Source organism: Argentina silus (genome assembly GCF_951799395.1).
Source record: "Argentina silus genome assembly, chromosome: 11".
Taxonomy (NCBI): Eukaryota; Metazoa; Chordata; class Actinopteri; order Argentiniformes; family Argentinidae; genus Argentina; species Argentina silus.
In genome coordinates this window covers 17,702,956-17,715,774 of record NC_139665.1, presented here as the reverse complement: position 1 = coordinate 17,715,774, position 12,819 = coordinate 17,702,956, and the positions used below count along the sequence as shown (strand labels likewise).

Here is a 12,819-nt window from a genome sequence, read left to right as displayed (position 1 = left end):
AAGGTGTGTGTTTGTGTGTCTGTGTGTGTGTGTGTGTGTGTGTGTGTGTGTGTTTACGGAAAGAGTCAGGTAGAGAGCTGGTGGTGAGAAAACTATAACAGTGAGAGCCTTGTAGGGCTGTGTGAATTCACTACTGTACAGCAGTTAAACTGACACTGAATCACTCCTCAGAGCACTAACACCCCCCAGTTATAGTCAATTACACACACACACACACACAAAATGTCTCTGAAGCCATCTCAAATGTAGATACACAGACAGCCAGACGACGTACATCCACACACAACTCACAGGACACACACACACACACACACACACACACACACACACACACAGGACACACACAGGACACACACAGGACACACAGGACACACACAGGACACACACACACACAAACAGATAACACAGAGAGACAGATAGATGATATACAGACAGACAGATGGACATAGACAGACAGACAGACGACACACTCTCTCTCACTCAGCAGATCTCCAACACTACACTGGTCATCTGATCCACATTTAATAGCCTTAGAGTCTTAAACCTCCCCCTCCCCTCCAATCCTAACACACCCCTGCGCCCCTCCCTCCTCTCTCTCTGTGTGTGTGTGTGTGTGTGTGTGTGTATGTGTGTGTGTAATATCAGCAACTTTTCTGTACTTATGGTAAGACAGAGAGAGAGATGGAGAGAGAGAGAGAGAGAGAGATGGAGTGAGAGAGAGAGATGGAGTGAGAGAGAGAGATGGAGAGAGAGAGAAAGAGAGAGAGAGGGAAACGGTGCTGGTGACGTCACGTTTGAGCTGCATTTTAAAAGTAATTAGCCGCTTTCTTTCCTAATCCCTAAATGCACAGTGGGATTAACATTGGCCTCGATGACCACAGCATGCTGCAGCCTCACCACTCAACCGTAACCCAACCACCACTCTGACCTGAAGACTAACTGACTGCAGCAGTCCGACCACTGTGCAACCCTAAACTTGCCATCTGACAGCATAGCCTGGAGGCTCCTGACCGCAACTTGACCGGACAGTACGGGTCTGTGGTCCCACGTTGGAGGAATGTATAAAAAAAATAAAAAAAAATAAAGAAAGAAAAGAACCCTACACTACAGCAGTGGCATACACACACTCTCATACACACACTCTCATACACACACTCTCATACACACACTCTCATACACACACTCTCATACACACACTCTCATACATACAGACTCATATAGACATTCTTATACACACACACACACACTTCTCTCTATCTCTCACCATGCACACACAACACATACACGCACACACACACACACATGCGCGCGCACACACACACACACACACACACACACACCTCCTCTAGCCGAGTTGTGTTCTGGGACTGGAGAAAGTGGCGCAGCAGCTCACCACAGGGCCAGCTAAATATAGACTAGCCAGGTCATAAAACAGAACAGAAATAATACCAGCTGAAATGATCATAGAGAACAGAGCCAAAGAACACACACACACACACACACACACACACACACACTCGCACGCACACTCGCACGCACGTACCTCTTTAGCAACATGTGAGAGGTGTGTGTGCCTGAAAGCTGAAGGACTCCAGAGAGCGATAGACCCTCACAGTCACACAGCTTTACACGCTTATAGGACCACCGGGACACGGGCCACAATCCATAGGATCAGGGCACAACAACACACACACACACACACACACACACACACATCTGATACAGCTATAACACAAGGTCAGGTAGCTGGCTTCGTCAATGATGAGAGAGAGAGAGAGTAGGGGGGGGAGAGAGGGGGGGAGAGAGAGGAGGAGAGAGAGAAAGCACCACCCAATCGTTAAGGGGAAGTTTGGGATTTATGGGAGCTGCTGGTCAGCGCAAGGATGGATGAGCAAATTAAACGAGGGAACGAGGAAAAGGACAGAAAGAAAGTAAATGCCTGCAATGCTGCTGCAGACGATGATGTCACCCTAACATCACCACATAGTCTGAGAAAGATGGGACACTGTCTGTCTCTCTCTTCACCTCACTCTCCCTTGTAGAAAGTCTGTCTGTCTCTCTTCATCTCCCTCAGCAGAAAGTCTCTCTCCATCCCCCTCTCCCTCAGTAGAAAGTCTGTCTCTCTCTCCATCCCCCTCTCCCTCAGTAGAAAGTCTCTCTCCATCCCCCTCTCCCTCAGTAGAAAGTCTGTCTCTCTCTCCATCCCCCTCTCCCTCAGTAGAAAGTCTCTCTCCATCCCCCTCTCCCTCAGTAGAAAGTCTGTCTCTCTCTCCACCCCCCTCTCCCTCAGTAGAAAGTCTGTCTCTCTCTCCATCTCCCTCTCCCTCAGTAGAAAGTCTGTCTCTCTCTCCATCCCCCTCTCCCTCAGTAGAAAGTCTGTCTGTCTCTCTCTCCATCCCCCTCTCCCTCAGTAGAAGGTCTGTCTGTCTCTCTCTCCATCCCCCTCTCCCTCAGTAGAAAGTCTGTCTGTCTGTCTCTCTCTCCATCCCCCTCTCCCTCAGTAGAAAGTCTCTCTGTCTCTCTCACTCCATCTGTAAAACTGGCTTTCTCCTTTCTTACCCTTTGCTTTGCTGCCAAAACAACATGGTGGACAGCTTTCCACACATCCAATCCATTCTCACATCAGTGCACATGTAGTGTCAATGTCAACTACTGGGCTTGTACTCAAACAATGATTCACTTGAGGAAACAATTAAAGAAAAGTGACCTAGAATAAACATCAGGACAAGCCTCCCCCCGGCACCAATCAGCATAAAGCATACCTGTCAGATGGATGAGGGCAGAGCCAGTCTGGGCATATTGCCAACTGTGATTGGTCACCAGTGATGCCACACTCTCCATCGTAAACAGTTTGCATTCCATGCTGGGTTGACGGGAAATGCAGTCCAGGGGCCAGAGTCAAAAGCCCAGTAGCCACAGTGAAAGGACTTCCCAATTCCGACGATAAGTAATCCCGGCTTTCCACAGTGTGTTATTCCAAAACAGATAGACGCCACGAGGAACAAGACAGCGATAGTACTCCCTCCTCCTGTCCTTCCGCCGCTAACTCTTCCTCCAACAATGCTAGGCTAGGCTAGGTAAACACATGCGTCCAGCACAGAGAAGACTCTGGTCTGTCTGCGGTGGTGCTAGGCTAACAGGGGCAAAGCGCGACATCCACCTCCTGTGTGGGTTTAGGAAAGGAACAGGCTTTATCCCAGTTGCTCTTAATCTCTGCGGGTTAATTCTCCCAGAGCCCTCTTGGTGTGTGTGTGTGTGTGTGTGTGTGTGTGATTGAGAACAGGAGACTTACACACTGTCAGTAATAGGGATGAAGAAGTAGGGGGTGTATGGGGTTATCCTGAAAGTGGTCCAACACACACACAGACACACACACACACACACACACACAGACACAAAATGCCATTGCTGCTATATGGCAGCATTTCGGGTCCCGACCCGACGATAAAGGAGAGCCTGCAGATTTGGACGAGGTTATTTGCAAGATTTGCATGAACAAGATGACAGCCAGAGATGGGAACACTAATGGGAACTAATCTACACTCGCACCTCAAACTGAAACACCCATTAACGGCTGACTTGGCGATGGCTCAACTGTTTTGGCCACAACCTCAATCTGACGGTGACAACCGCAAGGCGGGCCCAGAGGCAGCGGACAGAGCGGGCCCTCGGAGCCTGCCGTGCCGCTACCGCCGCCTCCTCTCACAGCTGGCTCCGAAAGAAGCAAGCGGAAGTAGGACTCCCAGAGCATAGTCTCATAACGGTAACTAAATCAACATTTGATAGATATGATAGCCTATAGGCTATATGACATAGGACATGAGACGAGTTATATTATTACGAATGCAGCGTGTGATGCTTCTTATTAAGCTATCGTATTATGCTATCCAACTGTTTCGTTTAGTTTGTTCAAATTTATTTATTTATTTTTGTTTGTTACATTTTAGGACGGTATAAAAAAGTATATCTCACACACACACACACACACACACACACACACACACACACACACACCAGCAGAGAAGAGGAGGGAGAGAGGGTTGGCAGGAAGGAGGGGACACTGGGACAGATAGGGAGGTTAGAGAGACATGTGACATCTTCTCCACCCTCTTATATGTCTGGACCATACCTCAGTGGGTATGTCAGGTCAAAACCATCTCGTCATTATTGGTGTGTGTGTGTGTGTGTGTTCGTGTCCTTGTTATTAAACTTGACCATTCGTCACATCAATCATCAGTAGAATGATGACCATGGCATCATGTTCACGGTCAGTGTCCGAACAAGGCCACGTTCCACGTAATTGTGTGTGTGCGTGTGCGTGTGGTTCTGACTACAGTCAAGAGAGCTGATGTCTGACCCTCTCTGTGACTGTGGCAATTGTACTCTGTTTAGCTGCATGACCCACGCACGTACACACACAGCACTCACACATCAAAGAACAGACTTTGGCTCGGAGGTCAAGTGAGACTTTGTTGGGGTTTTTTTCAAACCACAGAACAATTTACCAAATAAGGCACACTCAAAGGATTGCCAGGGAGGTAGTGACAAACACACTCACATGAGCTGTTTGGTTTTGCGAGAGAGAGAGAGTGTGTGTGTTTCTCAGTATGTAACAGTTGCCAGGACATAAACAGATGGAAAGGGAGGTATGGACAGCAGAGGGGGGAGACAAGTTCCCTTCATACCAGCCCTACACACACACACACGCACGCACACACACACACACACACACACACACACACACACACACACACACACACACACACACACACACACACACACACACACACACACACACACACACACACACACACACACACACACACACACACACACACACACACACACACACACACACACACACACACACACACACACACACACACAGCTTTGGTTACCAAAAAAGCCGTTTGTGTGCGCGCGCACATGTGCGTGTGTGTGTGTGAGAAAGAGTGTGTGTGCCTGGAATGCGTGTGTGTGTGTGTGTGTGTGTACGAGGGGTTCCCATATCCACCGCATGAGTTGAGTTCTTTACTGGTGTGTCAGAATTGGCCGAATTCCAAAAGCTGATTTATTTTCTGGAGCAGGGAGGAAACAGGAGTAGGGAAAAGTGTGTTCATGGGATAGAACCATCAGCAGGAACCATCCAGACACCACTCCAAAACAGCCTCGCAGAGCAGCAAGACGACATGAACCTGAGCTGCTTTCATGTGACAGACACATTCCCTCCATCAGCACCCACACACACTTTGAAGACACAAGCCTACATTCTAGTTGGATCAGTGTGTGTGTGTGTGTGTGTGTGTGTCAGGTAAATGTGGGTGATAGATGACAGACACTAGAGGGTGTCACAGTGGAGACGCCATCAGTATCACACTGCATGGTTTTCCTCTCTCTCTTCTCTGTTCTTTTCTCCTTCCTTCCTTCCCTCTCTCTCTCTCTGCTTCTCTGTCTTCAGGGCATAACAGGGCTTGTTTCTCCTCCCCCTTCTCTCTCTGCCACTATCAACCAGCTTGTTGTCAGTAATTATTTACTAGACAATTCTCTCTCTCTCTCTCTCTCTCTGCTCCTATTAGCCTAGTTTTTGACATCCCTCCTCCCAAATTGATTGGCCGCCGCAAGAGACAGAGAAATCCAATTGGTTGCTGAAACAGAGGGAGTGATCGTATTGGCTGTTAGCCAGTCTGATCAGACACAGCTGTGGCACTCTAACAATGCCCTCACTGTGGGTACAGCTGGCACCAGCACCCCCTGGCGTGAGCGTGAGCGTGATCGTGCACACACACACACACACACACACACACACACACACACACACACTCCCAGTTTCTAAAACCATCTGTAGTTTTAACATTACTCTAACATTACAGATAGGCTATGTCTTTATTTCCATCTCTGCGTGTGATGTCCTTTCATATTCCACACAGTCTGTGTTTTCCCCGGAGAGAGGAGCCATCTCTCCTTCCCTCCGCCTCTCTCTTCCTCGTTCTCTCCATCCGCCCAGACCTCTAATAGCAGGCTAGAGTAACAGACTGGAACACAGGCCAGGGTTACCCCAGCGACCCAAACACAGCAGGGGAGAGAGGGACAGAGAGAGGGACAGAGAGAGAGAGAGAGAGAGGGGAGGGGGGATAGGAGAAGAAAGAAGGGGAGAGGGAGAGAAGAGAGGTCACTGGCAGTGCCAAGTGAGAGAGAGAGAGAGAGAGAGAGAGAGAGAGGATAAGCTCGCCCTAGACCCCTCATACTGACTTAGCACCCCTCAACCCACATCTGTCAGGGTCCAAAGGCATTAAAATGCTTACGCAACCCTACTATCTCTCCATCCCTCTCTCCCTTCCTCTCTTCATCCCCCCCATCCCCCTCTCCATCCACCCAATTCCGACCAGTGGGAGAGAAGGTCACCAGATGGACTGGTCTAAAGGCTTTAGAGAGCAGTGTTCACCCTAACAGAGGAACAAGCTGTAACCACGCCCCAAAACAAGGAAGTGATACTTCATACCAGGAAGTGAAAAATGACTTCACTACACACACACACACACACAACTGTAACCACACCCAAGTGTTGGCATTGACACCCTTCAAAACACATCAAGCCATGGTGACTTGGAGTAGTGATAAGGTTATATGGGCCAGCAGTGAGCACCCATAAATTAAAGAGAAATATGAGAGAGAGGGGGGGGGGGGGGGGGGGAGAGGAAGAGAAAGAGAAGGGAGGAGGAGGGTAGAGAGGGGTGGAACGGAAGGAGGGAGCCAGAGGGGTGGAAGGGAAGGAGGGATCGAGAGGAGGAGAGGAAGAGGGCATCTGGCCTCATTTGTCTCGACTAAATGCCTGGCATCACTAGGGAGACAGGCGCCTAGAGACAGGTAGCCAATCACAGCAGAGAGAGCAAGAAGTGATGTATGGCGGGAGAGAGAGGTAGGGGGGAGACAGGGGGTGAGATGGAGGAGAGAAGATAGGAAGTAGGGGGAGGCATGGATAGAGATGGAAGGCAGTGAGGGTTACACACACACACACACACAGACACACACACACACACATCAATTGCACATCTCTTTGTCTGTGTGCCAGAAGGTGCAGTCAAAACAAACCAATTGAAAGGTTGGAGGGAGCAGGAGATCACAGAGACGACTGAAAAGTGAAGACATTTCTCGGTGTGTGTGTGTGTGTGTGTGTGTGTGTGTGTGTACAGAGACAGCCCTTACCTGCTATCTGACTTGACACATCTCCTTTTGGCTCTTTAGGGAGGGAACAGTCTGAAGAGAGAGAGAGAGAGAGAAGAACAACAACAACACATCAGCATCACCAGCAGTAGGTCCTATATAATATAGTTTCTTCACTAGTGAACCAAACTACAAAGTATATGGACAGTCTTTAAACTACTCCTCCCTTCCTCCCTCCCTCCCTCCCTCCCAGACAGCCCTGGTCTGACATGACAGGATAGATAGAACAACTACTGTATAAAACCAGAGAAAGGAAGGACGGATTTCTAAGGCACTCGTTCTGAACCTCTTAGGTAATTTAACACATAGTTTACTGGTCAATGTGGACATGAGTCACAACATCATATTAGGTTGGCATTCTGACTATAACTTCATCATGCTGCTTTTCACAAACCATAACTTAGGCCCAAATGGCTTCTCATTAGAAAGCAGGTCCCATTGTTGACATTATTGGGAATAGAAAGATGGTCGTCTTTGTCATCATCATCATCACGTGCTCCAAACATGTAAACAACTCAGGCTGACTCAGTAGCACATGCTCTCTGTGACACACGCTTCCTGTTTACGCTGTGACCTCACAGCTGAGTGGTGGGTGATAGGCTAGATGGGCAGGCGGTCACTCAGGCTGTTGTGTTCCTGTTTCCTCCCTGACGAAAATTAATCAGCTTTTGGAATTCTGGTTTATTCTGACACACAGCCCAGTAAAAAATTCAATACATAGTGGGGGATATGGGAACTCCTCATGCATACACACACAAACACACTTGTGTGTCACAGTCAACAACTGAGTAATGTTATTGAGCCTCATGTGCGCACGCAAAGCCAGAGCCCCACACACACACACACACACACAGGGAGAGAATGGAGAGGAGGGGAAACTTTGTGGAATTCCATCCCCTTCAAATTCCATGTGTGGAATTTTTTTCTTGACTACAATTCTTTCTGAGAGTTCTACTGAGAAAGAGATCATAAGTTATAAAACTGAGAGAGAGAGACCAAACATGAACATACTTGACATTTTTTCAATCCCAAAGGAGCCTCAAAGACAATGAGCTATGTATATTGTTACAGAAGCTGTTGCACAAATGTTAACACAATGCAAACAGAAGCTAGAACAGACGTAGCCTACATATTCAGTGATTCCAGCTAACGTTTCGGCTCAAACCCCAGTCTGAAGAGGAACAGACTTTCTCAATATGAACTGTAGGCGTTTCTCTCTTGTACAGTTTAAGAAAGCCAACTTGGCTACATGCTTCATCAAAGTCAGTGGTAAAACTTCTCTAACCAAAATACACACAGACACACACACGTACACACACACACACACACACACACACACACACACACACACACACACACACACACACGTCAGGTTCAGATTTCCTCCTAGTGAAGTAAAATAGGTTTTCCTTCTGAGTTCTGGCTGCTTTAGAAGTAGGTTAATCTAACTACAGAACACACACTGAACAGAACAAGACCTGCCTACTGCTACAACGTCCCCCAGCCGCTTACAGAGAGGCTAACACTCTCTCTTTCTCTCACACACGCACACACTGAATGTCCGTAGAGGAAATGACAAATCAGAAGAAAAATATATATACACACACACACCTCCTGTAAACAGTGATTCATGCACAGCTTTCAATCCCTTCCGATACACACTCTCTTGAGCTTCACATGAACACAGGACCACCCTTTACGAGGGGCCCCGCTTCCCTCCTACCAGTTCCCGGCAGGCACACTCACCGCCTCGGCGCGTACGCAGACACACTCACCGTTTGAGTCACACACACACACACACACACACACACACACACACACACACACACACACACACACGACGACAACTCCTCTCTCATTTAAGGCATGCTCCCACAGACAATAGCGCTCTATGATATACACAACACAGGGAGTCAAAGACTGGAAGTCAATGCATCATGTCTTGTCTTACCGCTCTGTTACTTCTCTCCTCCCGGCTCAGCCCCGTCTGCCTGGCTTATTAGAGCAACTAGTACTACACAACCCCTCCTGAGGAGCTCCAGTCACAAGTCTCTCCATGCTAGCAGCGGTATCAATGACCCACACGCGCGCACGCACACACACACACACACACAGTGACTGTTAAAGTCAAGCACACTCATTTCATATCATCTGACCCTCTGCATCACACTACTAACACTACTTCTGTCTGTGTGTGTGTGTGTGTGTGTGTGGGTGTGGGTGTGGGTGTGTGTGTAGGGCGGGTTTACTATAACACACAAGGCTAATTATGTTCCGAGTTCTGACGTCCGGCCAACACAAGCTCGTCAACACGTAGGCACAGCCAGAGGGTTGCTACGACGCCACCCCTCCTTTCTGAGAAGCATCCCCCTGGTCTAACATGCTACAAGACTAGGCCTTCTCCCTCCCTGGGGTCTGAAGAGTCTAAACATGGTCAGACGGTCAAGCCAAAAGGCGGGTCGTGTTAGGGGTTGAGGTCAGGGTGAGGGTTCAAACCGAGTTTTAGAGTTAGACCTCTTGACATTGTTCTTTTCTAGCATGACCAGAGTGTGTGACGATCGCTGGCCAAAACCAGAGCAGCTTCCACCCCGTAACATCCCACGGAATTTACAGAATTCTAAACCGCCTAACCGACTCCCGGACCGCGAGAATTAGCATGGCCAGAGAGGGCTCAGAAGTTGGCCAAACCAGCTGAGAGAGTGAGAATGCACTTTCAGACCCAGAGAAAGAACAGGAAGGGAGGGAGAGAGAGAGAGAGAGAGAGAGGAGAGGGGTGAGTGTGAGACAGCACTTTTAGACACACTAGAGACCCAGATATAAAAGAGTACAATGGTCTTTCAGGACTTGTCCTAGTTATTTCTCTCTCTCTCTCTCTCTCTCTCTCTCTCTCTCTCTTTTTGATAATCAATCAATGCTTCAATTAAATCTCTGAACTCTAATCATACTTTATTGGTAGGACATTGAATTACCATAGATCTATTACCGTTCATTGAATTATAATGAAAAGATGAAAAAGGCTCTAAGCCCCCTCTCTCTCTCTCTCTCTCTAAGCTCCTTCTTTCCTTTTCTCCCTCCCTTTCATTGCTCTCCCTCCCTCCCTCCCTCCCTCCCTCCCTCCCTCCTCCTTGGATCAGTCTGAGGATCCAGTCTTCCCTCTGACAGGAGTATGAAAAACATTCAACCGTTTCACAGTTTTGTTTATGGTCGTTTTACACGTGAAGGAAATTCTCATCAGCATGCAGGGAAAGTGAGCGAATGCACGCCCACTTAGCTCTCGCTCTCCCTCTTCTCTATCTTCCCTCCATCCCCCTCTTTCTCTCTCTCTCCCCCTCTCTCCTCCAACCTTTCTCACTTCCCAGTCTGTGAGAGACAGGGTGGCAGGGCTCGACGTGTCCCCAAGCCCACACCAATTAGTGATCACGCCACGGAAGTGACAGAGAGAGTGGGAAAGTGGGACGACCTCTTTTTTGGACACATGGAGGGGTGATAGAAAGGAGGGTGTGTGTGTGTGTGTGTGTGTGTGTGTGTCTGAGGCTGTGATGTCGATGCCAGCCACAGTAGGCACCCAGAGACTTTCCGTCTTGAGCTATATTCTGGGAGGGGGTGGTTCGATCGAAACTGTAACACCTTCACTAAAAATCTGCCAAAACAACATAAAAAAAAGGTGCATCGCAAACCCAAATGTAGCCTAATTCACAGATTAGCCTACGTGATGAGCAAGGGACATATGTTTTAATAACGTTAACTGCCTAACGTTAGATCCCAACATCTCAAACCTCATAGTCAGCTGATGCGTGGAGGAACAGCTGACTCTGTGAATGATCAGCGCCTTCTTCTATAACACTGCTCTGTGTCAAGACTATAGACACTGTTCACTCTCCCTCTCAGACTTTATCAGCTGACCCATATCCTTATCTGTGTCCTGGGCAGTGACTCATGTGTGTGCGTGTGTTTGTGTGTGTGTGTCTGTCTTCACAGACACACACTTTCCAACTACTGGCCGTCTGGTCTGGTCTGGTCTGGTCTGCATACAGGTAAGTGCAGAGAGCGGTGTTTCCATAGGAACCGAGGAGTGACATCAGAGTGGTGATTAACCTGTGTGAAGCATCGCCCTTCATTACACCGCCATGTCTCTCCCTCCCGCTTCAACTCATCGCCCCATCAGTCTTAACCCCCGTTGACTATCAAATGTGAGATCACTTCCTGGTCGGCCATCTTGCAGTTGGGAGTTTGGTGCTAGTTCAGACTGCCCTCCTGCAATGTGAACAGTGTGTGTGGATGATTCTAGTGAGTTCACTAACTGGTTTTTTTGTCAATGTTTATCCCGGCCGCACAGCCTTCATTGTGATCTTAGATCGCCACCACTTGAAGTGGCAAAGATACTTCATTTTAAGCCCCATTGCATGTGTGTGTATTAGGACCTGTACCCTGTTTGATGTGCTAAGCAAGGTAAGTTACAAGGGTAGTTTGTACAGTAATTACTTTGCATTCAACTAGAAACCGCACTGTCTACTTCCACGGTGGTCATGCCGATGCCCTGTCAACCCAACCCTCCAGCTGGGTCCTCAGCCTCAGCCCTTCTGTTCTGTTCTGACCCACGGCCCCACATGGACAGCACAGCACCTCCACCGGCCTCTTAATCCTTCCCCTCCTTTTCACCCTCCCTCCCAACAGTATATTGACAAAGAACACAAACACAGCCTTTTAGGTCCACGGGGTGCGTCCTAATCGTCTCTCCTCACCTCCTCCAGCCTCGCTTCCTTCTCAAAAACCCATTGGAGGGGAACATCCAAGGTTCCTCCCCATTGATGTTCTCATCCAATGCATTTTGAGTTGGAGGGCGAGGAGAAAGGATGTGATTAAATACTAGTGGGACGCAACGACAGTCTCAGATCTCCTGTGTGCGTGTGCGTGTGTGTGTGTGTGTTTGTGTTGGCTCTCTACCCGTCCATCATCTATTTGACCTCCTAATCTGCTCTTGTACTCACAAACTCACACCCACTCAGTAATCCCAGTGAATGGTGAGGATAGATTAGATTAGTACAGTGTGTAATCTAATGAACTCTCACCCCTAAACACACCTAATGCTGTTAGAGCCATCACCTTGACACACAGCGATGTCTCCATATTCCCTTCCCTCCATCTCTTTCTCTCTCTCTGTACGACCACTTAAACACACTTAGACGTAATGCTATTAAAGCCGTCATCACCACATGAAAGCACAACAGTCATGCTTTCTCACCCTCTCTCTTTCTCTAAAACACACTTAATAATCTTTCTTTCTCTCTCTCTCTAATTATCTCTCTCTTTCTCAACACACTGTTCTGTTTTCTCATCCTCTCTATCTACTCCCTATCTTCTCTCTTCCATCCTAATTCACTCCCATCCCTCCTATTCCAACACCTCCCATTCCTATGACGTCCCTTATTCCTCCCCTGACTCACTTTGCCTAACTGTTCTCTCAGTCATTACTCCTCCATAACGGTTCTCTCCATCACTCCTCCTCCCTCTCTCACATTCTACCTGTTTCTCAACTGCCCAATAGTGGAACCTTCATTGGGTGTGTGTGTGTGTGTGTGTGTGTGTGTGTGTACTTGA

At 48.3% G+C, this 12,819-nt stretch overlaps 1 protein-coding gene across 1 annotated transcript in view; it reads right to left on the bottom strand.

The window, feature by feature from the left end:
* Positions 1-12,819, bottom strand: part of LOC310812058 (triple functional domain protein-like) — a 56,766-nt gene that overhangs the window by 38,831 nt on the left and 5,116 nt on the right. The window contains exon 2 of the mRNA XM_083680459.1: positions 7,204-7,254. Within this exon, the coding sequence (XP_083536585.1) occupies positions 7,204-7,254 (51 nt within the window). The remainder of the gene's footprint in view (positions 1-7,203; positions 7,255-12,819) is intronic.